The following is a 24,415-nucleotide window of genomic DNA, read 5'->3' on the forward strand; positions in this document are numbered from 1 at the left end:
AGTACCAGAAAAACATCTATTTCTGCTTTAGTGACTATGCCAAAGCCTTTGACTGTGTGGATCACAATAAACTGTGGAAAATTCTTAAAGAGATGGGAATACCAAACCACCTGACCTGCCTCTTGAGAAACCTGGATGCAGGTCAGGAAGCAACAGTTACAACCAGACATGGAACAACAGACTGGTTCCAAATAGGAAAAGGAGTACGTCAAGGCTGTATATTGTCACCCTGCTTATTTAATGTATATGCAGAGTACATCATGAGAAACGCTGGGCTGGAGGAAGCACAAGCTGGAATCAAGATTGCTGGGAGAAATATCAATAACCTCAGATATGCAGATGACACCACCCTTATGGCGGAAAGTGAAGAAGAGCTAAAGAACCTCTTGATGAAAGTGAAAGTGAAAAAGTTGCCTTAAAGCTCAACATTCAGAAAATATTTTGAACCACTTGAATATATTCCTCATTGATAAAATTAAATACAATTATAAGTAAAATAAAACTCTTAATATGCCATTCTACTATTTCAGACTTCATAGAGGAGGACAAATTTAGGATAGATTTGCTAAAACATACATTTCATAGTTATAAATAACTTTTTAAAAAATGCACTCCCTCCCAAATCAAAGGTTATTATTCTTATCTCTCTTTTATTTCATCATTTTAATCTGATATCTAAGATAAGCCATTTCCTTGAATGTTTTTGTTTCTTAAAAGACCAGTAAAATGCTAGAGAATGTGTTTTATATTGCATGTAACAGGCAGTTAAGGGTTAAGTCAAGTAACTACCTTTCTATATTTGAAGAAAAGAAGTAATTTACTGACATGAGACAAGAGAAGAAAAGAAAAACATTTTCACTAACTAGGAACCCTCTCTCTGCCAGTCATTTGACTAGCACTAAGCATCTTTCATCTAATCCTCATAGTATTCTAATGTGTGCATGCAGTCCTGTCCAGTTCTTTGTCACCCTATGGACTGTAGCCCACCAGGATCCTCCTGTCCATGGGATTCTTCAGGCAAAAATACTGGAGTGGGTTGCCATTTCCTTCTCCAGGGGATCTTCCTGACCGAGGGATCAAACCTGGGTATCTTATGTCTCCTGCATTGGCAGGCAGGATCTTTACCACTATTGCCACCTGGGAAGCCCCATTCTAATGTGTAAGCTTTTATTATTCTTATCAGACATAGAGAAGTAGGCCATGGTCACACTGCTAAGATTCAAACTCAGGTCTCTGTTGGGCCAAAGCTTGTTAGCTCATGAATCATTTCACTCAGTTCCACAAAAGCATATGAAAACACTGAACTCCTTTTCTGTGTAAAAGGAAAAAAAGAAGGTGATGAATTTCCACCCTCCACTTTCCTCTTACAAAAATGACCATTAGCTTAGCAAGTCTTCTCAGAATTAAAGCCAAGGAAGTGTTTTCCAAAAATACCTGGCCACAAGAACATCCAGGACTGTGGAAATTTGTGTGGGGAGATAATAAAGGGACCTATTGAAAGTGTATATTCTTGCACATCAGTTCAAATACATTGAGTATCTCCAAGATTCTAAGATGCTGTACTCTTAATAAGTGCTCAAGGTGATTCCTGCAATGAGACAAATTTTGTACTAGTTTAAAAATAACAATAAGGAAAATAGGAAAAAGCATGTTCACATTTTAGCATAGTAAAAAAAAAATAGAAATGGTTTAATTTAAAAGAAGTATTTTGTCACTGGTTCCACTATCATTTGGCTTTTTAAGATTCTAATGCCTGGTCTCTTTACTCTTTACTCAGATTTTAGCCTTACAATGGGAGAGTCTCTGCTCTTAACACTTTGATGAAGGATGGTAACTATGAAGCTGATGTACTAAAGAAATTATTCGGGATGAAAATTGTATAGCAGTAGTACAAAAGATGAAGAACTGGGATGCTTAAATTTAACTTCAGGAGCCAGAGTAGGCCCTTCCCCTCAACCATCAAGGATACTGGGGTGACAGGTCCTGAGGCTTTCCACCCTCTGCCACTTGAGAATTGGTACTTTTAAAATAGAAAAATGTATATTATTTTTATTTACTTTTTATGTAAGTGATTTTCCATCTTCTTTTGAGGTTTGGGGTTATTCTTTGCACTGTTTACAATAATCATTTCACTCTGATTCATCACTTGCAGCTCAGTGGGCTGTATGTTGAGGATCCATCAGTTCCTGGGAGGGACTGCCATAACAATGTTAATAAAATGTCTTTTTGTTTGTAAAAAATATATATATAAAATAAACAGAATAGAATAAAATAAGCATTAGTGAGGTTTCGTAGTTTCAAGTACTAGAAATTAATTATCAAAGTATTTTATTGAAAAGATATTATGTAGATATTCAGAATCTTTGAGAAGGTGGTTAGAAGACAGTTAGAAAACCATGAAGCTAGAACTGCCAGAAACAAAGCCAAAATCAGGCCCCCCAGAACCATCTGGAGAAGGCGCAGCTGTTATGTCCTCAAAACACTGGACACCCTACATAATCCCCTACTTCCTCTGGTCCTGAATACCAGTTGATCTTGGAATAAATTCTCTACTGCTTCTGCTACTTTGTGTTGGCTGCTCTCATTTCAGATCTTGGGAAAACATATTTTTAAATAGCCTGGAAAGCAAGAACAGTGTTTAGCTCCCTAGCTCTAGCATATTTGGAATAGGTTGTTACAGGAGTGTGTAGCAGCTGTAAAAATAACAATGTATATTTTTACAACAGAATAGAAAATCCAGAAGTAGAATCAATTTTAATATAAGTGTTATTAGTAAATGGGAAAAGCAAAATTATGTAATAAGTGGTGTAGGGATAACTGAAGCAAAATAACCCAAAGACACCAAAATAAACCTCAAATTAAATAGGAAAAAAATAACAGGAAAAACTAGCACCAAAAAAAGATATAGAACTTACCCTAATTATAGAGGATAAAGCAACACTTTAGAAATTGCAAAGAGTAAAATTGATAGGTTTTTCCTATAAAAATGTAGAATATCTAAATTAAAAAATGTGCCAAACAACATAAAAATAGATGGGAAAAAATATTTATATCACATATGGTATGCAAAGGGTTACTATCCAATCCATATAAATAACTTATTCAAGTATGTGAAAAGACTCCAAGCAGGCAACTGCTAAAAAACAGAAACAGAAAATTAACACCTGAAATATGGTAAACAAGCAAGAAACTTTAATTACTAATAACTAAACAAAATTAAAAACCTTCACCTCCTTTTGTATTAGTACAAAGACTTTAGTGGTAAAGTTTCTCCCTTTCTTTGGCGGTAGAAAAATATTATATTTTTCTAACCCATAAAACATTATGCAAAATGCCAGGCTGGATAAATCACAAGCTGGAATCAAGATTGCATAGAAAAAAGCAATAACCTCAGATATGCAGATGATACCACTCTAATGGCAGAAAGTCAGGTGGAACTAAAGAGTCTCTTGAGGGTGAAAGCTGGCTTAAAACTCAACATTCAGAAAACTAAGATCATGGATGGCATCCAGTCTCATCACTTCACAGCAAATAGAAAGGGAAAAAGTGGAAGCAGAACAGATTTTATGTTCTTGGGCTCCAAATCACTGCAGACGGTGACTGCAGCCATGAAATTAAAAAATACTTGCTCTTTGAAGGGAAAGCTATGACAAACCTAGCCAGTGTATTAAAAAGCAAAGACATCACTTTGCCGACAAAGGTCCTTATAGTCAGACCTATGGTTTTTCCAGTAGTCATGTATGGATGTGAGAGCTGGACAATAAAAAAGCCTGAGTGCCAAAGAATCGATGCTTTCGAATTGTGTTGCTGGAGAAGACTCTTGAGAGTCCTTTGGACTGCAAGGAGATCAAACCAGTCAACACTAAAGGAAATCAACTCTGAATGTTCACTGGAAGGTCTGCTGCTGAAGCTGAAGCTTCAATATTTTGGCCACCTGATACGAAGAGCCGACTTGTTGGAAAAGACCCTGATGCTGGGAAAGAATGAAGACAAAAGAAGAGAGTGGCAAGAATGAGATGGTTAGACAGCATAACCAACTCAATAGACATGAATTTGAGCAAACTTCAAGAGATAGTGAAGAAAAGGAAAGCCTCGCATGCTTCAGTCCATGGAGTTGCAAAGAGTTGGATATGACTCAGTGACTGATCAACAAACCCATAAAGATGTTTGTGATCAAATAGTCTCCTTCTTTGAATTTATGTTTAGAAAACTGCAGAAGTAGTTTATTTACTTGCAAAGATCATATTTTTAATGGTGATTGGTTAGGAATAATTTATCCCTAACTCTAATGAAATGGGTAATAAATCATCATATACCATTACTTGGAACATTATTTAGACTTTTAAAATAAAATATGAACACTGGTCATCAGCATGGGAAATGCTGTAATTGTAATATTGCATAGTAAAAAAAAAATCACAAAATTGTGTATACCTTAGAATTATGTCAAAATAGGTATGTTTATGAATAGAAACCAGAAGAGAACAATAAAGATATGAGAATAAACTTTAATGTGATGGAAATATGGGTGATTTTTCCCTTATTTAATTTTTTCTGATTATAAAGAATAAACTTTCTTAACAAAAAGAAGAAAAGTCTACAAATATTTCAAGACTCAGCTCACATTCCACCTCCTACAATCAAAAAAAAAAACTCACCAAAATAATTCAATGCTGGTTAGCCATAGTTGTTATACTCATTAACTCCTCACTTTCATTAAGCGCAGTCCATATACAAATCAAAGGTGCCACTGATCTGTTCAGTTCTTCATGTAGAAGTTGTGTAGTTATAGACGTAATACAGGTTCGTCTAAAGCACAGTGTAATTGCAGGGCAAAATAGCACAAAATTTCAAGACTAAATTAGGTTTCTGCTGCTTATGTAGAACAGAGTCACTCCATGGGTAAAATCATTCAAACTGTGTTAAGAAAGAAAGAAACCATCTTAAAAGGCTATCTGTTACCGCTCTCTTGGTTGAAACCATTGGAAATCGATAGGTCATAGAGGACAGAATCATTAAAGCTTTTCTTAACTCAAGATGACAAGTACCACTTCCTATGAACCTACCCATGAAGGGAACTAGGTTTGTTGTTGTTGTTTTGTTTTTTGGATTTTTTTTTACCCCACAACAATCTTATTTCCATATCAAGTTCTCCATTGAAATTGTCAGAACATTTAGAATGTTTTTTAATGCCCCTCTTACTTTATCCACAAGTACCCTCAGGTGAACTGATTGCACCAACATATTGTTTCTCTTCAATTCATTTTACAAAGTGGATACAGTGGCTTAGGAAAGCTATAGAACTACAAGTGCAGGAAAGACAGCAAAATTTCCATCTCAGGTCTTGGCAGTATTGTATTCTCATACTTGGTACACTTTTTTTTTCCCATTTAGTGTCCATGGGGGAATTTTACAGGTGTTCCCATTTCCAGTGGTCCAAGACAGCCCCTCTGCTAACCTCCTCTCAGTACCTGTTTTCTATTTGCTATAATCTGCTTTTGTCTGTGCTCACTATCCATTGACCTATATGCCAGGCTCTTACCACAACTCACCTTTTTCCATCGGTTGGTGCTAACCATATCCTGGGAATAACTTCATTTTTTCAGCAAATATTTATTTGGCATTAACCACATACCAGCCAACTGGCCTCATCTTCACTTTGACTTCTGGTGTGCAGATGCTCTCCACCTCTTCACAGGTCTTCATGGGATATCTGACTCCTAGCCCCACACTGGTTATATGTGCCAACACTCTTAATTTTAGCCATTCTTAACAGCCTTTTTTTGTCCTTTATATTAAGAACATGGTATAAATTTCTCTAGCTCCAATTTTGTAGCCATTCAAATTACTTTTACTTTCTCTACTATTTTACATTTACTTTCATAATTTTCATAAACTTCAACAATCTTGCTTCTTAGTCTGCTTTCTTTTAAATACATGCCTAATTTTTCAATTACTAATAAATTAACGTGCTTAAGATTTTCCAATATCTTAATAATCATCATTGATAGCTTTTCCAGCTTATTAATATCTTCTCAGAAATCATGTCAATTATTTGAGAAGAGGAGAAACTGTGCATCACAGTGAATATCTTCTCCCCAGACAAATCACTGGATTAACATAATGAACATAGCATTTTAGAGTTTCTTTGGGCAGATGAAAATAAGGGCAGACTGATACTGTTCATCTCTTGACTCTCCCTGTGTCTTGTTTTAAAGAAGCATAATCATTTGTTCAAAGAATACAATAGAAAGTATTTAAATTCATTTTTTGATATCAGCTTTGTAAATGACTTTTTATAATTAATAATCTTAAATCCAGTTTTTAAGTATTTGCATTGTTTATATTCCTTCTTACAAGTCCTATTCCTGACTTCTCCACAGTTGCAGAACTAGCTTTTAAGTGAGTGACAAGCATCATAATAAGGCTTCCTTTCTAGTACTAGTTAAACTTCTCCCCTTCTGTTTTCTAGCCTAATTTATCTGCCCTACCTTCTGTCCCCTGTTTTTTCCTTCATTCAAAGTTTTTACTATTAATTTCCCCTGTATCTTGCAATCTCTAATTTCATCTCACTTGCACTTTTATACTGTGGCTTCTTATTATTTATGCTCTTAGTTGTTCCTAAATCTCTCTTAGGTTGTCTCTCTTAATAAATGAATTAGCATGTTATACTTTTAACTAGCATGAAATATTTTTTATATTCTGAATTTTTTAAACTTATGCTGTATACTGTGTCATTATTCTGTGTACTTATAAATAGAATTTGAGTTCTAATATTTCATATAAATATTTTTATATTTACACTGATACTTTTTCTTTTAAATCACCATTGAACAATATCAACTTTAATTCAAGTATGTAGTCTTTATGATCTTTACTTTTCTACATAAAAACTTTTCTTTGTTTGGCCCACATTTTCCCTTTGTCTTTTGAAACATAAATGCTTGAAAATGTAAGTTCATATGATAATTCTAGTCCATATATTTGATAGTGGTGTAAGAGTAAATCATAGGCACTAATTAGCAGCTTAACTCTTAATGCCAAACTTTCATCTTTTTCATAGGAAAGCTTATAATATGAAATTTTAGAAGCTAAATTCTCAGTTCCCTTTTAAAGATTTATTTACATAACTTTTGTAATTTTATGTTTAGCTCACACTAATATAGCTTCCAAATGCATAATTTATCTTGATAATACTCCTCTTAGAGGTCATTGTGACCCACAAACCCATTCATTTAAATGATTTTCCTTCCACCTAGTAGAATAGAGTGTCCTTTACTTTTTGTCAGCGGTCACAAATATTGGAAGACAGAGTTCAGATAAATCACTTTAGCATGAATGTTCTTCCTAAAATTTATTTGACCAACTTTAAAATTTATTCCTAGTGAAAACATTTTTGGGTATTTTTTCTTTCAGGAAACTTTTACTTTTTGGTAAAAAATAGAATTTAAGATTCTACTCCTTCCATGATTTGTTACATTTTATAAGCCCCTACTAATGATAATTATCTTTATATTTGACTAGTCTTCAGAATAAAAATACAGTGGAGGTTTATAAGCATTTTTTTTGCATTCTGAAGCAAATTCTTGATCTTTGGTATTAGACTAAAATTATTTACAAATGTTAAATATTTGATTATCTCCCTAGCTTGATTTCATCTACTCTCTCCTCCCCCTACACACCCAGATAAATAGTTTTCTGATTTTAATATAACTACTTCTGGACCAAATTATAACTTTTTATCTGAAAAGCCACACCTGTTCTATCATCTGGTTTATAAAAATCTCCAAATGTTATTTCAGTCCTTTCTGGTATTATGCAGAAAATGTTAATGTACTTCAAGTATACTGTTTCAAAATAGATGTGAATCAAACCTCTGAAATACAGCCTCTAAAATGAACTTTCCAAGTGGCTGTATTCACCATCTGAGCTTTATAAAATGTTTGCTTAAATTAAAAGATGTTAATGTGGAATTGATATAGTTGAATACTCATTAAAGAACTTTCTTTTATTATTGGTATACATTCTTACATCTGTAAAGGTTTTCTCTTTTAATGCTCATTAAAAAAATTAAGTGAAATACTACTTTTGTGAAGCTCTGTGCTCAAACTGTGGTACAATAATATATATATTAGACATCTAAATGCAGCATACTGATTGTGTTCATTCACATCAGTTACATCTGATCAGAATCCCACAATTTCAGCCACGTAATTAACTGAAAAATCTAACTCAATAAAGTCATTTAAAATGGTAGGAAAATGAAACAGGTTTAAGTTTAAAGGAGTTACTGATTTGTCATTTAAAACATAATTTATCATTCATGAAGAAAAATTAGGCACTTGATTATGATTTCTCTAAGGACAAGGAAATATATCTTATTGATAGGTAGTAAGAGTCTATTGAAATAACATATTTATAAGAAAGTTACACTTTAATGCCAAGATACATATTAGGTATTACCAGTGAAAACTGCATGACTCTTTCAGTCCCATCCACTTTAATCTTAGATACATAATTTTAAAGGCTTATTTGCTGGAATTCTTATTTCTAGTATCTCCAAAATTTCATTCTTTCAACAGTAATTTTTTGAGCACCTTCTTTGTTTCTGACACTATGAGTATAAAAGATAAGGTTCCTGCCCTCATGGAACTTACATTCTAGTTAGTTTACATTGGGAAGATTAAATGAGGTGTAATGGTCTTAGAATGTAGTGTCTGGCACATGGATTCATCTTGTTTGGGTTCTCTGTGCTCTTTGTATTTGGATATCTATTTCCTTCTTCAGGTTAGAGAGGTTTTCAACTATAATTTCATTAAATACGTTGTCCCCCTTTCTCTCTCTCTTCTCCTTCTGTGACCCCCTATAATGCAAATGTTAGTACACTTGGTATTGTCCAAGGTCTCTTAAACTATTTTCATTTTTTAAAATGTGTTTTTCTTTCTGCTGTTCTGAATAGGTGAGTTCCACTGTTCTATCTTTCAGACTGCTTATGCAGTCTATATCCCATAATTTTGCTGTTATTTCCTTCTAGTATATTTTGCATTTTAGTTATTATATTCTTCAGCTCTGACAGGTTGTCATATTTTCTAGTTCTTTATTGAAGTTCTCACTATGTTCATCTATTTTTTTCTGAAGTTAAGTTAGCATTCTTATTGCTATTGCTTTGAACCTTTATCAGGTAATTATCTCTGTTTTATTAGGGTTTTTTAGGGGGTTTTATCTTGTTCTTTCACTTGAAGCATATTCCTCTGTCTCCTTGTTCTGTTTAAATTTCTCTGTTTTCCTTTATGAAATTAGGTGAACCACTTACCTATCCTGATCTTGAAGGCGTACTGTCATGTGCAAGAGCCCCTATGCGGTTGCATGTATCCAGTGGCTTTGCTAGGAGGGCCAGGTCTGAAATGAGCACAGGCCAGATCTTGCCCCAGGGTGTAGTGGCAGCTTCCGCCATGATGGAAGGTCACGCTGGATTTGGAGGGGATAGGACTGGACCCAGGTGTGAGCCAGGGCTCTTCCTAGGCCCATGGAAGTCAGCATCCTGTGGGGGCAGGGCCAGGGCCTAATGGACTAGAGCACAAGCCCTCAGGGTATTCAGCTTTTCCCTCCTGGGATGGCAATCTCCAACTTAAGTTGGGGGTATGGCTGAGGGATTCAGCCTGCACTTGGGGGCTGGTTCTACTTTTCTCCTGGTATGCACACCTTGGTTAGAGGCTTGGTTGGGCGTAGCAGGATCAAGTCACACTACTGAACTAGTCCTACTCCTTCCCAAGTGTGTGTTCTCAAAGGCATGCTGTGATTGTAGTCGCCACTGTGGAACTGGTTCTGCTCCTGCCTGAGTGTTAGGTTCCTTTTACTCTGCCATCTTGTCCCCACCTCCAGTAAGAAGCTTTTGTTGCAGGATTATTTGTTGTGACATACTGGGCTTCCCTTGTGGTTCATCTGGTAAAGAATCTGCCTGCAATGTGGGAGACCTGGGTTTGATCCCTGGGTTGGGAAGATCCCTTGGGGAAGGGAAAGGCTACCCTCTCCAGGATTCTGGCCCAGAGAATTCCATGGACTGTATAGTCTGTGGAGTCACAAAGAGTCAGACATGACTGAGCAACTTTCACTACTGGGCAAGCAACTTAGATTTCATCACTATTGGACTAGATCAGTAAAATGTGGTACATGCACACAATTAAATATTATATATCAGTCAAAAAGGAATAAATCTTATCTGTGTATAGCTACCTTGATAGGTCTCAAAATGCAGCAAAACCAATAAGAATTAAGATGAAATTTATAGCTTCACATCATTAGTGTAGTTTTTTAAAACACCTGCAAAAAGTACTATTTTTCACAGGTTAAGTACAGATTAGAAGGCAAACATTAAATTCATAAGTGTGGGTACCCTCTAATTAAATGCAAATAATGTCCCAATATTGTAAAAAAAAAGCAAAATGAAAAAACTTTTCTTGTTACCATATCCCCTTCAACAGCAATTGAATTTCCCTCCTCCCTATTCACCAAACCAGTGAACCAAACCTTCCTATTCACAAAACCAGTTGCTTTTCGTTTCAACCTCATCCCGCACCACCACGAAGTTCTAGCCATCTTTTGTTCTTTTGTACCTTGGACACACAGAGCTGAGTTGATTAGACTCCTTAGTACAGAACATGCTATCTTTGACCTGTACAAGCAAGACCCCTCCCTAAACAATAAATCAATAAAATATGTCAAACACCAAAAAATACAGTGAATAATATAACAAATGTGTGTGAATTCATCACCTGTATTTTACAAATTTTAACATTTTGTCATAGTTAGCTCTGTAGATTATTTTTTAAATATATAGTTAAACCTTCATATTTACCCTTCCCTGTACAAAGATAACCACTGATGACACCAGGTCCAACTGTAGGAACAAGGTTCACAGGTTAAGAAGTGATGAGATTCAGAGCAGAAGTAGGGGGCAAGGGGTGGCCTTACTACCACTCCCCATGATGATAACCAGTAGTTATGTAGTGCCCACTATGTGCCTGGCACTCATCTCCTCTTTACCTATATGAAGTCACATAATTCCCACAACAATCGTATGCTGTAATAACCATTTTATAGATCAGGAAACTAAAATACCTGAAGTCACTTAGTTTATAAGGAGCAGAGCCAGAATTTGAAGTTAGGCAGGTGGCTTTAGCATTCATGCACTCCACCTCTCTGTTATCCTGTCTTAGGAGTGTATTCAAAGAATGGTGAGCTTTTGTATCTCCTTTTCTTCAATTGTCTCTACCATTTAAACAAACAAGATATACATATATATATATATATATATATAGCTTTCACATTTAAAAAAATTTAAAAAATTTAAAAAATTTAAATTAAAAAAAATTCTCCTATATCTGGATCTCTGGGTGCCAGTTTTCCTGCCTGTTTGTTCTTCTGTTCTGCTGCTTGAACCTGGAATCATTTTCCTTCATATTGTACTTTGAATCAGATTTTAAATTCCTTTTGTGTGTGTTTTCTTTATCCAGAAAGTTTTAAGCTTGAAATATCTCTCAACTATAAAGGTTTTGTTTATTGTTTTCTCAAACATTATGCTTACTTAATATACTCTCCAAATGACTATAAAGTTTTATATCCTGCTATAAAATAGCTAACTAGTTGGCTTAAAGCTCAACATTCAGAAAATTAAGATCATGGCATCCGGTCTCATCACTTCATTGCAGATAGATGGGGAAACAATGGAAACAGTGGCTGACTTTATTTTTCTGGGCTCCAAAATCACTGCAGATGCTGATTGCAGCCATGAAATTAAAAGACACTTACTCCTTAGAAGGAAAGTTATGACCAACCTAGACAGCATATTAAAAAGCAGAGATATTACTTTGCCAACAAAGGTCCATCTAGTCAAGGCTATGGTTTTTCCAGTGGTCATGTATGGATGTGAGAGTTGAACTATAAAGAAAGCTGAGTGCCTAAGAATTGATGCTTTTGAACTGTGGTGTTGGAGAAGACTCTTCAGAGTCCCTTGGACTGCAAGGAGATCCAACCAGTCCATCCTAAAGGAGATCAGTCCTGGGTGTTCATTGGAAGGACTGATGTTGAAGCTGAAACTCCAATACTTTGGCTATCTCATGCGAAGACTTGACTCATTTGAAAAGACCCTGATGCTGGAAAGGATTGGGGGCAGGAGAAGGAGATGACAGAGGATGAGATGGCTGAATGGCATCATCGACTCAATGGACATGGGTTTGGGTAGGCTCCGGGAGTTGGTGATGGACAGAGAGGCCTGTCGTGCTGCAGTTCATGGGGTCGCAACGAGTCGGACACAACTGAGCAACTGAACTAAACTGAACTGATGGATACCTTTTGTATTTGTAGATTCTAGAAACCGTTTGGAATAACAAGATTCTCTTAAATGACTAATTACCCCAGATCTGATGCCTGTGTAATGCTATCTAGCAAGCAGCTGTCTTCGTATGTAAGAGAGGCTAAGAGCTCCTTTTTGTCTTGTTCATTTAAAATCATTTGCTTCTTATTTAATATTTGCAAAGAATGCAGTCACCTTATAGTAGAATTTGCTGTTGTAAATTTTGGATTGTTTCCATGGGTTCTGCCTTACATCTGCATGGTGTTTAAAGCCAATGCTTCCTTTCTTTTTATAGGCATTCAGGGCCTTTTGCCTCATAATCCAATGTCATACTGAATGACAGAAAATTGAAGTTCAGTTTATTTGAGTATAGAGAAGGACTACACAGAACAATACACCTATTTAAGAACTCCTTATCTCAAGGACTGAAGGAACTGTCTTATGCAGGTGGCTTAATCTCTCTGCTGCTAAGCCTAACTATGTGCCTTTATTTATTAAGGACAGGAACTGGGCACTGCTTCCAGAAACAAAAAGACCCCACTGATCTATCAGAACCAACAATAAACAAATAGGATGCATACACCTCATTCAGAACAGTAAAGATGTGTTCTTTGTATTTTTAAAATGATTCTTAGTACTTGTTTATCATAGAAAATTTAACCAAATTTTTAAAAAAGCTATGAAAGCTATCCAAGTTGTAAAGATATACTGGTGGGCTGCTTACATTATAGATTATTCATAATGAATCTTTTTTTCTTGATTCTATGTGGTATCTTCTCTCCTTGAGTAAAATGATTTATTCGTTGACACTACTTATATTTCTACCTGACAGCCTCTAGTGGTTTCTGTGTTTTAAAGTAATAAACCATTTATTTGCTTTCTCTGTTTTTACTCAGAGGTGCTGTAAATACCTAGTGAATAATCTGAAGGAACTGGCTTCCCTGCTCATTGGGTACTGTGATTTAAAGACTGAGATAATCTATGTTTATCCTGAAATAGGGAGAAAGGGAGATTTAGGTGGGTATGTAGAGAGAAGAATATTGGAAAGCATAATAGCTTTTCCTTTTTTGATTTGAGTCATGATTGTGTCACTTATTTTCCTTTAAATCTAGTAAGTTCTAGAACTTTGATGCACAAGTATATTTAAATGTGATCCTAAGAATACTTTTCAGTGCTATAAAAATGGGTTTTGAATTAGCCATCATTTTTACTGTCTGCTAAATTATCTACCAATTATCAAGTAATTGAGAATTAACTGCATAAAATTCATATATCAGGTACCAATTCTTTGGAGTTTATTTTTAAGATAATCAGTTCTCCCTCTTAACAATAGCTGTATTTAGAAGTAATAATATAGAATTTATCATGTGGGCTCAGATCCATGCTTCATCTCATTTAGGATTATGTCTTGACAAAAGCACCAAGGGACGTTTAATGGACTTCCCTGGTGTCTCAGATGGTAAAGAATTTGCCTGCAATGCAGGAGACCTGCGTTCGGTCCCTGGGTCAGGAAGATCTCCTGGAGAAGGGAATGGCAACCCACTCCAATATTCTTGCCTGGGGAATTCCATGGACAGAGGATCCTGGCAGGCTATAGTCCATGGGGTCACAAAGAGTCAGACACATCAGTACTGTAGGCAGTCACAATGATCCTGTATTTGTCTTAATGACTTTCATTAATTATATTAACTTTTAAACTTTCAAAAATTAAAATCTAAATCACCTCTTGGAATTGGACATTACACTAATTTAGTACCTATTTTATGTAGTAATAAATAATATTTTTCATTCACCTTAGATATACCTCTTTAAAGATTCTAGGATATGCTAAACAAATATATGGCCGTACTGACTACATTTTCATGGACAAATGTCATATCACCTTGGAGCTTTTATATTTTTGAAAGTCCATGTAAGAGAGAAAGATCAAGACTTGGGGATGAAGCCAACCTCAGTTGAATCACAGGATCACTTATAAATAGCTCTGTGACTTTTTATAGTTAGTTAATTACTCTGATTCTTAGAACTTTCTTGTAAAAATAAAATGTATATCTGTTTTTCATGATAGTTGTGACTATGAATTAAATGATGTAGGAGAGGGCATCCTGCACAGCACCTGGAACAGTATATCGTCAACAAATGTCAACTTCCCTCCTTATTCTTCAGAGGATGGGCAGAAATGTTTTAGCTGTGCCTGTGTGAATAGAACCCTCTGTAAGCCCACATGTTTTTAATAATAAAGTGACACATTATGGATATTCATTAGAGATTGCCTTGTTTCAAAAGATTACACTCAAAACTAAACTCTGTATGTGTATGTTATCTTTTCTTTCATATAATGCTATCACTTGGCAAGTGGAAAAAATATACCACACAAATACTATCTATCAAGTCCATGTTAAATTATTTATTTAAATAAGGAGCTGTACTCAAATAGATCCCCCTACCCAAGTTTAAAGTCCTGTCAGTTTGACTGCTGGCTAAAGCATTTACTTACTGTAAGATACTAGGCAAGATAATCAGAGATCTCATTTTTCATTATCTGAAAAATGGGGCTATTTGCATTTATGTGGCAGTTTGAGGGATAATAGTCCCTTTGAGGGATAATAGTCAAGGCTATGGTTTTTCCAGTGGTCATGTATGGATGTGAGAGTTGGACGATGAAGAAAGCTGAGCGCTGAAGATTGATGCTTTTGAACTGTGGTGTTGGAGAAGACTCTTGAGAGCCCCTTGGACTGCAAGGAGATCCAACCAGTCCATCCTAAAGGATATCAGTCCTGGGTGTTCATTGGAAGGTCTGATGTTGAAGCTGAAACTCCAATACTTTGGCCACCTCATGCGAAGAGTTGACTCATTGGAAAAGACCCTAATGCTGGGAAGGATTGGGGGCAGGAGGAGAAGGGGACAACAGAAGATGAGATGGTTGGATGGCATCACTAACTCGATGGACATGGGTTTGGGTACACTCCGAGAGTTGGTGATGGACAGGGAGGCCTGGCGTGCTGCGATTCATGGGGTCGCAAAGAGTCGGACATGACTGAGCGACTGAACTGAACTGAACTTGAGGGGTAATATTAATATATGGAAACTTGCTGGATAAACATAAACATTTATACCAATACATAGTGAATTCTAATAAAAACATTTGTTTAGAGTGAATTTATTTTCTGATTTCAGGAACTGGCTTATCTTCATAAAACAAAGTTAAGAAGGCAGATTAAAGATACATATAGAAATGTCATATATTTGTATTGATGCATAAGCTAGATTCAAGATAGGCAGGAGAAACATCAACAACCTCAGATATGCGGATGATACCACTCTAATGGGAAAGCGAAGAGGAACTAAAGAGCCTCTTGATGAGGGTGAAGGAGGAGAGTGAAAGAGCCAGCTTAAAACTGAATATTAAAACAACTAAGATCATGGTATCTGGTCCCATTACTTCATGGCAAACATAAGGGAAAAGGAGGAAGTAGTGACAGATTTCTTCTTGGGGTCTAAAATCAGTGCGGATAGTAACTGCAGCCATGAAATCAGAAGACGATTGCATCTCAGCAGGAAAACTATGACAAACCTAGACAGCGTGCTGAAGAGCAGAGACATTACCCTGCCGACAAAGGTCTGTATAGTCAAGGCTATAGTCTTCCCAGTGGTCACATACGGTTGTGAGAGCTGAACTGTAAAGAAGGCAGAGCGCTAAAGAATTGATGCCTTCAAACTAGAGAAGACTCCTGAGAGTCCCTTGGACAGCAACCAGTCAATCTGAAGGGAAAAAAAAACCCTGAATACTCATGGGAAGGATTGATGCTGAAGCTGAAGCTCCAGTATTTTAGTCACCTGATATGAACAGCTGACTCACTGGAAAAGTCCCTGATGCTGGGAAAGACTAAAAGCAGAAAGAGAAGAGGGTGTCAGGGGATAAGATGGCTGGATGGCATCATCGATGCAATGGACATGAACTTGGGCAAACTTCGGAAGATGGTGAAGGACAGGGAGGTCTGGCGTGCTGCAGGTCATGGGGTCTAAAAGAGTCGGACGTGACTGGGTGACTGAACAACACACAAAGATTTTAAAGTTTACTATTAAAATACGTGATTAAAACACCTGAATAGATGTAACAGAAATTTTATAGATTCCAGTGTTTTAAATTATTTTCTTCATAGAAATCATTTAGTCCACCCATGTAAATTTGTTTTCCACCTCATATCCAAAAAGAATACCAACAAGGGCTATTATCGAGTGTAGGGTTCAGGCCTTAGTCCACACACACAGGCTATTGGTGGGACTCAGATCATTCAAGCCATATGTTCTTTCTGCTCTAGTTTCAGTTCTGTATCCATACATGTGAGATGTGGCTACCTGAATAATCTTGCTCAAACATTACTTGAATTCCCCAGTTCAAGACTCTATGGAAGCCAGTTTCCTGCTTGTATTTTCTTGGCTTTGAAAGTCGTTAAAATGCCTGTTAGATGCTACACAGAGTTAACAGATTCTTTACCAGAAGTCTTGCACAAGGTTTATCTATTTTGGTTCTTACTGAGAGGCCTCAGCAATGCTTCTCAGTTCCAGATCGCAAGAGTGAGCTCAGTCAAGTGTTTCTGAAGTGAGTCATATGATCAAAAATTCATATGTGTGCTGCAACATAAATTGCCTTTGAAAACATTAGTAAAATTTAGCCAATTAGCTGTTTGAAAATTAGCATGATGTTATGGGCAGAAAGAGGCTAATAAATGGAGTCTATCAAAACCTAGTAATTCTGTTGGGTTTCAGAGTACAGATGAGCTACATATGGTGATCCAAGTAAAATGGAATAAACAACTGCATTATTCTTCAGGAGCTGAGTGGGCAACTCTAGAAGAATGTGGTTTTTATTCTATAAAAATATCTGGACACTTAAAATGTACTAATCAGAAGAATACATTATGTCATTCCAGATTTACAGTGTCAAGTAGAAGCACTTGGGCTAAAACTTCAGAAGACCGTGACTGAGATGGACAACTACAAAGAAAAGCTCATGTAAGATGGTGAATATTAAACAACCTACAAGAATTTAGAAAAACCCTCATGTATTCTCTGTGACTCGGGACAGTAATTTGGTTGCGTGGGTATGGTCTACTGCTATTTTTCTCACTTTTCTAGCTTATTTTGAAGGACCTGTACATGTTTTTAAATATATGAAATGTTTCTTTACCTATCCAGGGAAAAGTATTAAAGGTTTCCCTGTTTAATGAAATGTAGTAACTTAATATTCTCTGAATTTTTCTCTTTTCATCTATTTATTATCTATCAAGAAGAAACAGCATTCAAGTTGTTTCTTAAAATTATCAATTTTAGATTCAAAAAGACAGTTGAGTATCTTTGAAATTCTGGAGTGCTTGTATATTACATAAATGAGAAAGAAAATATTGGAAAACAAATGATAAGACAATGCCTTTGTAAAATATCCAGAACAATATTTCTTTTTAAAATGATTTTATTTCAGAAATTTCAAATATTATAGCGTAAATATTTGTGCTCGGTTGCTCAGTCATGTCCAACTCTTTCCGAGACTTTGGACTGTAGCCTGCCAGACTCCTTTGTCCATGGGATTTTCAGGCAAAACTAGAGTGAGTTGCAATTTCCTCCTCCAGGGACTCTTCCCAACCTAGGGATCGAACCCACATCTTCTGCATCTCCTGCATTGCAGGCAGATTCTTTACAGCTGAGCCATCAGGGAAGCCCATAGTATAAATATAGTACATCTATAATTATAAAAACAATTTATATAATCTTTGAAATGTAAGTAAATTTTTTACTTTGTGGTATATGGTCTGGTAGCTTTGGTTTTCAGTTCCTATATTTTAGAAGGATGACTCTCATAAGAAATATAAATATTTAGAATGCTTAGCAACTGAATGTTGTGTTGACCTTGAACTACTCCTAAGAAAAATGTGTTCAACAAAATTCTTAACAAGGAAGAACAAATTTGAAAAATACTCTATCAAATTAATGTATACTTTGACTATTTGCAGCAAAATAATTTATTTTCAAAAGTCAAAACCAAATATTCATGATTCACAACACTGGTCAATATTGCAGTAAATAATGGTTCAGTTCTCTGTGTATGATGGCTGGGGTTGAAGGAGTGAAAGGACAAGTGGTATCAGCATGACTCACTGGGCCCAGCGAGGAACTTTCTGATGAGAAGAAACACAAAAAAGAGAAGCGAGATGGGAATTGCCAGTAAAGAATCATTAGTTTCCACCCTCTAGTAACATCAGGAAAGAGGGTTCTGACCACATGAATGTCTGGTCTGGAGGGCTGCCAAGTCTGGCCACAGCCCATTTAATATTAATACATGCCTTGTGATATTTTTTTGTTGGTTATATTTTTAATATAATTTATAATATGAGTGCTGAGAAATGATAGGAGTCAAAGGAGACTGAAGTTGGAGGGAGAAAAGACTACATCACTAAAGTCCATCAAATGAATTACCTGGAGGAAGCCACTATACAATTGCAAAAATGCTGATGCTGTTGTTTAGTTTATAATAAACCTGGTTCTTCCTATATGAGAACTTCTTAAAATTAGAAAATGAGCAAAGTATCCACTTTTAGAAAACTTGAGTTACAAAAGATAGAGCCGCTTAAATGGTCCCAACTGCTAGACATCTTTCTCTGTGCTGCTCATACCTATCTCTTCCATCTCTACTCCATCTATGCTCCTTCACTACTAGGATGAAGTTGAGTAGGTTGGTTGTTTGGGATCAGAGCCTGGGATAGCTTAAGGTACTCAGAGCTCAGTAAGTCGCCAATAGTATTTAAATACTATTTTATTAATAGGTTAAAACCAAATTTGCAACTTGGCCATTGTTTTATGATAAATTCAGTTTGAAGTCAAAATAACCCACTCAAAAATTCAGACATACAATTTCTTAATAAATTTGAGATTTGCTCTATATACTCAAATCTGTTTGAACTTCCAAAAATTGGAAGGTGCTATGAAATCAGATTTTTAAAAAATTAAATTCCTACTCTTTATGTGTTGGGCGGGGGGTGGGGGTGGGTGTGGGTGCAGGAATGAGTTTCACCTATCCAACTTAATATAATTGTTTTGTTTAAAGATTTTTAAATGTTTGGATATAAATTTTGTGGATTTTTATTTATGGGAAAAGGCAGTTTTTAAATGGATGAGTTGAGGTTCTTTTTTTCCTAAGATGTATAAGGAAATATTTTCCAAGGTTTAGAAGAACTTGTTACATATTTGAAAATAGAGATTTTATCACTTAGGATGCTTTGAGCTGTAAGTAACAGAGGTAGAGGGGTTTCAAGTTTAGTCAATCCACCAACTCAACAACATCACTAAGGATCTTGATGTTCTTTCTGTCTCCATTCTGCTGCCCTCAGCACTGGCTTCACCCCAAGGCTAAGTCTCCTAACATCATGAAATGGCTGCAGGTCCAGGTACCACATCCAAATATAACCACCCCAGGGGCCAGAAGGGCCTGTTTTTCTGGAGTCTCCTTAGAAGTGAGATAAAAATTTCCTGGAAGTCTCCAAATAGCCCTCTCATTACATCTCTTGGCTAGAACCCTTTACAACCCTCTCCTAAATGAATCACTGGCAAGGGCAATAGGACTACCAGAGTTAGGTCAAGCAGAATTTGTCCTGAGAACAGATGATAATGGGGCTCTGATGGCCATGAAGAAAGCTATAGTACATGTCCAGAAGGTAACCAGTAATGTTTACTAAAGAAGTAGAGTGTTAGTGATGCTGTGAAAAGTAATGACATTTTCTACAAATTTCGTGTCACATCTAGATTAATTTAGGGAAGACCTCCCTAAAGTAATAAAAAATACAGATGCTGTCAAATGCAACTTTATTAATTTTAACTATATATGTATATATAGAGAGAACTAGGAAATACACTTTTGTTTTATATATATGTATATAGGATAAGATAGGTAAATAAGACTAACAAGAAAGACTGCTATAAAAGGTGAGAAATTTTTAGGAATTCCTAAAAGGAAAGACATAGGAAGGACAATAAAACAGGGTCAACTCTACAGAGGAATAAACTAGAGGAAAAGTGATTGTGTGGTGGGCATGTGACAGGCAGGACTCACTTGGAATCAGTTAACACAAACAGAAGAGAATGGAATCTCGCAAATCATCATAACAGTGGTTCTCTAACGCCAGTCTACAGAAGAATCCCGGAGAGTTTAATGAAACTGTGTGTTACAGTATGACCTCCCTTACAGACTCAATCCCAGGATCAGTGTCTGGGCTCAATTCCCACAGATATTCTGGTTTTACTTTGGGGTTTGGGGTGTCTCTGAGCAATCTGCATTTAAAGCACCCCCTCCACACACAGACACACATACACGATTCTGATTCAGGTGATCCAATGAAACCTACTCTGAGGAATCATATTTGGAACATTTAAGCCATTGGCCCCTCACCAAGACATCTCTCCCCCAATCAATAGTTCCTGTGTGAAGCAGCTTTTGCAAGGCATCTGCACCCAGAATAAAGCACTGAGTGTGAGGACTGGAGCTGGGGAGCATGGCAGCTACTGAACCCCAGGAGAGCCCAGGGTTCCCACATCCTAAGACAAACCTCCAGTGCCCCCAGCATACTCTGCCCCTTCATCACAACCTTTAAAAACAGGCTAGGCAACAGTAAACAGCAAAGCAGATGAGAAAACAGAGAATCTTAGGCTTAGGGTAAACACTCAACTAAAGATTACCAGGTATGTGAGAAAAACCTCCCCCCAGCCTTGTTCAGGTGCCTCTGAACTCACACAAGAAAACTTTAACACAAAGAGAAATTGTTAAATAGCAAACAGAAGATGTTAAGACAAATTTTTAAAGTTAGAATATCCTTCAAAGTACATCCAGGATTGTAAACATGAAATAATAACAGCCTGTTACAAAAAAAGAAGCTATTAGGAATTTTAGAAATCAAAAATATGATTAGAAAAATGATTCCTCTCATGTTAAAAAATGTATATGAAGGTACATAAAAATATATATGGATTCAAATTCATTGAATAAATGATTGGTAGAATTGCAATAGTTCCTTCTGGAAGTGAGACTGAGGAGTATGCAGAGACTCTTGTTTTACTTTATATACTTATATATTGCTTAAATAGCTTACAGTGTGAATGTATTCGTTTTCACATAGGTAATGAAAACAAAATTCACTTAAAATGACTTATATTTTATCAGTTACTGATGAAATATGTCTAAAATGGTTACATAAAATATGCTTTCTAATTTGAGGACCTTTGTAACCTACTTATACTTTAATTTTATTAGAAGCCACCTCCTCATTTAACTAATGACTGTAAGCAATAATCAGACATGACTAGCATGAATTTCTAACTAATAAAGCTCTTACTTCACCAAATAACAGCAACATTTCACACAGTTGAGGTGATCTAGGAACATTATTATTGCCTTCTGAGATATAATGTTCTCCTGATTTTCCTAAATGGAACTAAAATGGACTGGAATGGGTGAATTTAACTCAGATGACCATTATATCTACTACTGTGGGCAAGAATCCCTTAGAAGAAATGGAGTAGCCATCATAGTCAATGAAAGAGTCCAAAATACAGTACTTGGCTGCAACCTCAAAAATGACAGAATGATCTCTGTTTGTTTCCAAGGGAAACCATTCAATATCACAGTAATGGTATGGACCTAAAAGAAGCAGAAGATATTAAGAAGAGGTGGCAAGAATACACAGAAGAACTATACAAAAAAGATCTTAATGACCCAGATAACCACGATGGTGTGATCACTCACCTAGAGCCAGACATCCTGAAATGTGAAGTCAAGTGGGCCTTAGGAAGCATCACTACGAACAAAGCTAGTGGAGGTGATGGAATTCCAGTTGAGCTATTTCAAATCCTCAAAGGTGATGCTGTGAAAGTGCTGCACTCAATATGCCAGCAAATCTGGAAAACTCAGCAGTGGCCACAGGACTGGAAAAGGTCAGTTTTCATTCCAATCCCAAAGAAAGGCAATGCCAAAGAATGTTCAAACTACTGCATAATTGCACTCATCTCACATGCTAGCAAAGTAATGCTCAAAATTCTCCAAGCCAGGCTTCAGCAATACATGAACCGTGAACTTCCAGATGTTGAAGCTGGATTTAGAAAAGGCAGAGGAATCAGAGATCAAATTGCCAACATCTGCTGGATCATCGAAAAAGCAAGAGAGTTCCAGAAAAACATCTATTTCTGCTTTATTGACTATGCCAAAGCCTTTGACTATGTGGATCACAATAAACTGTGGAAAATTCTGAAAGAGATGGGATTACCAGACCACCTGACCTGCCTCTTGAGAAACCTGGATGCAGGTCAGGAAGCAACAGTTAAAACTGGACATGGAACAACAGACTGGTTCCAAATAGGAAAAGGAGTATGTCAAGGCTGTATATTGTCACCTTGCTTATTTAACTTATATGCAGAGTACATCATGAGAAATGCTGGGCTGGAGGAAGCACAAGCTGGAATCAAGATTGCCAGGAGAAATATCAATAACCTCAGATATGCGGATGACACCACCCTTATGGCAGAAAGTGAAGAGGAACTAGAGCCTCTTGATGAAAGTGAAAGAGGAGAGTGAAAAAGTTGGCTTAAAGCTCAACATTCAGAAAACAAAGATCATGGCATCCGGTCCCATCGCTTCATGGCCTGATGGGGAAACAGTAGAAAGAATGGCTGACTTTATTTTTTTGGGCTCCAGAATCACTGCAGATGGTGATTGCAGCCATGAAATTAAAAGACGCTTACTCTTTGGAAGAAAAGCTATGACCAACCTAGATAGCAAATTGAAAAGCAGAGACATTACTTTGCCAACAAAGGTCCATCTAGTCAAGGCTATGGTTTTTCCAGTAGTCATGTATGGATGTGAGAGTTGAACTATAAAGAAAGCTGAGTGCTGAAGAATTGATGCTTTTGAACTGTGGTGTTGGAGAAGACTCTTGAGAGTCCCTTGGACTGCAAGGAGATCCAACCAGTCCATCCTAAAGGAGATCAGTCCCGGGTGTTCATTGGAAAGACTGATTTTGAAGCTGAAACTTCAATACTTTGGCCACCTCATGCGAAGAGCTGACTCATTTGAAAAGACCCTGATGCTGGGAAAGATTGAGGACAGGAGGAGAAGGGGATGACAGAGGATGAGATGGTTGGATGGCATCACCGACTCAATGGACATGAGTTTGGGTAAGCTCTTGGAGTTGGTGATGGACAGGGAGGTTTATCGTGCTGCAGTCCATAGGGTTGCAAATAGTCAGACACAACTGAGCGACTGAACTGAACTGATTTTCCTCTTGCTTCTCTCATCATTAATGAGAATTTTTAGTCTAGCAAGCAGGTGGCCTGGTGCCACTCCAGTGTCAGAGTATAGATCCATGATCCTAGATTTAAGTGGTTAGATTTCCTTGATTGACTCATTCAATACAAAATGCTCATTGAGAGGCAGTTATGAGCCATGATTCTTGCATGCAAGCACTAGATAAAGGAGTAACCAGATTGACAAGCTACAATAGGTAACTTCAGGTAGTATTAAGTCCTGCAAAAATATAAAACAGGCATAAAACAACGTGATTGTGGGCAAGAGTGGTATGCTTTCAATAGAGTGGTATCCCTGAGCAGATGCTGTTTCAGTTAAGATCTGAGTGTAGAAACGAGCTAATAGTGCTAACAAGGTAACATCTGGAAGCAGAGAGATTAAGGATAAAAAATTATTGGGAGTGAGTTTTACATGTAAAAGAAACATGAAAGCCAGTTGTGGTTGACGGAATAATGGCTTCCAAAGATTTAAATGTTCTGGTCCCTGAAATCTGTGAGTACATTACTCCATGTGGCAAAAGGGATTTTGCACGTGTGATTAAATTGAGGATTTAGAGCTGGGCAAATTATCTTGGGTTTTTCAGGCAGGCTCAATGTTGTAGTTGCAAATGTCCTTATGAGTTCCCTGGTGGCTCAGACAGTAAAGAATCCACCTAAAGTGCAGGAGTCCCAGGTTTCCATCCCTGGGTTGGGAAGATCCCCTGGAGAAGGGAAAGGGAA

The 24,415-nt window shown here is 36.7% G+C and overlaps 1 protein-coding gene across 36 annotated transcripts in view; it reads left to right on the forward strand.

Annotated features, from left to right (window-relative positions):
• LEKR1 (leucine, glutamate and lysine rich 1) overlaps positions 1 to 24,415 on the forward strand; it is a 207,274-nt gene that overhangs the window by 104,652 nt on the left and 78,207 nt on the right. For 31 of the 36 annotated variants that reach the window (XR_014076931.1, XR_014076927.1, XR_014076932.1 and 28 more), the window contains one exon: positions 17,287 to 17,368. Coding sequence is in view for 20 of the 36 variants with exons in the window: in XM_081570637.1 (XP_081426763.1) it covers positions 17,287 to 17,368 (82 nt within the window). In the remaining 16 variants the exon portion in view is untranslated. Of the gene's footprint in view, positions 1 to 1,777; positions 2,563 to 17,286; positions 17,458 to 24,415 lie in introns of those variants that run through there. The other 5 variants (XR_014076925.1, XR_014076928.1, XR_014076922.1 and 2 more) reach the window with 2 other exon arrangements.

Source organism: Giraffa tippelskirchi, chromosome 2, assembly GCF_054371585.1.
Source record: "Giraffa tippelskirchi isolate mGirTip1 chromosome 2, T2T-mGirTip1v1.2.pri, whole genome shotgun sequence".
NCBI classification, from domain to species: Eukaryota; Metazoa; Chordata; class Mammalia; order Artiodactyla; family Giraffidae; genus Giraffa; species Giraffa tippelskirchi.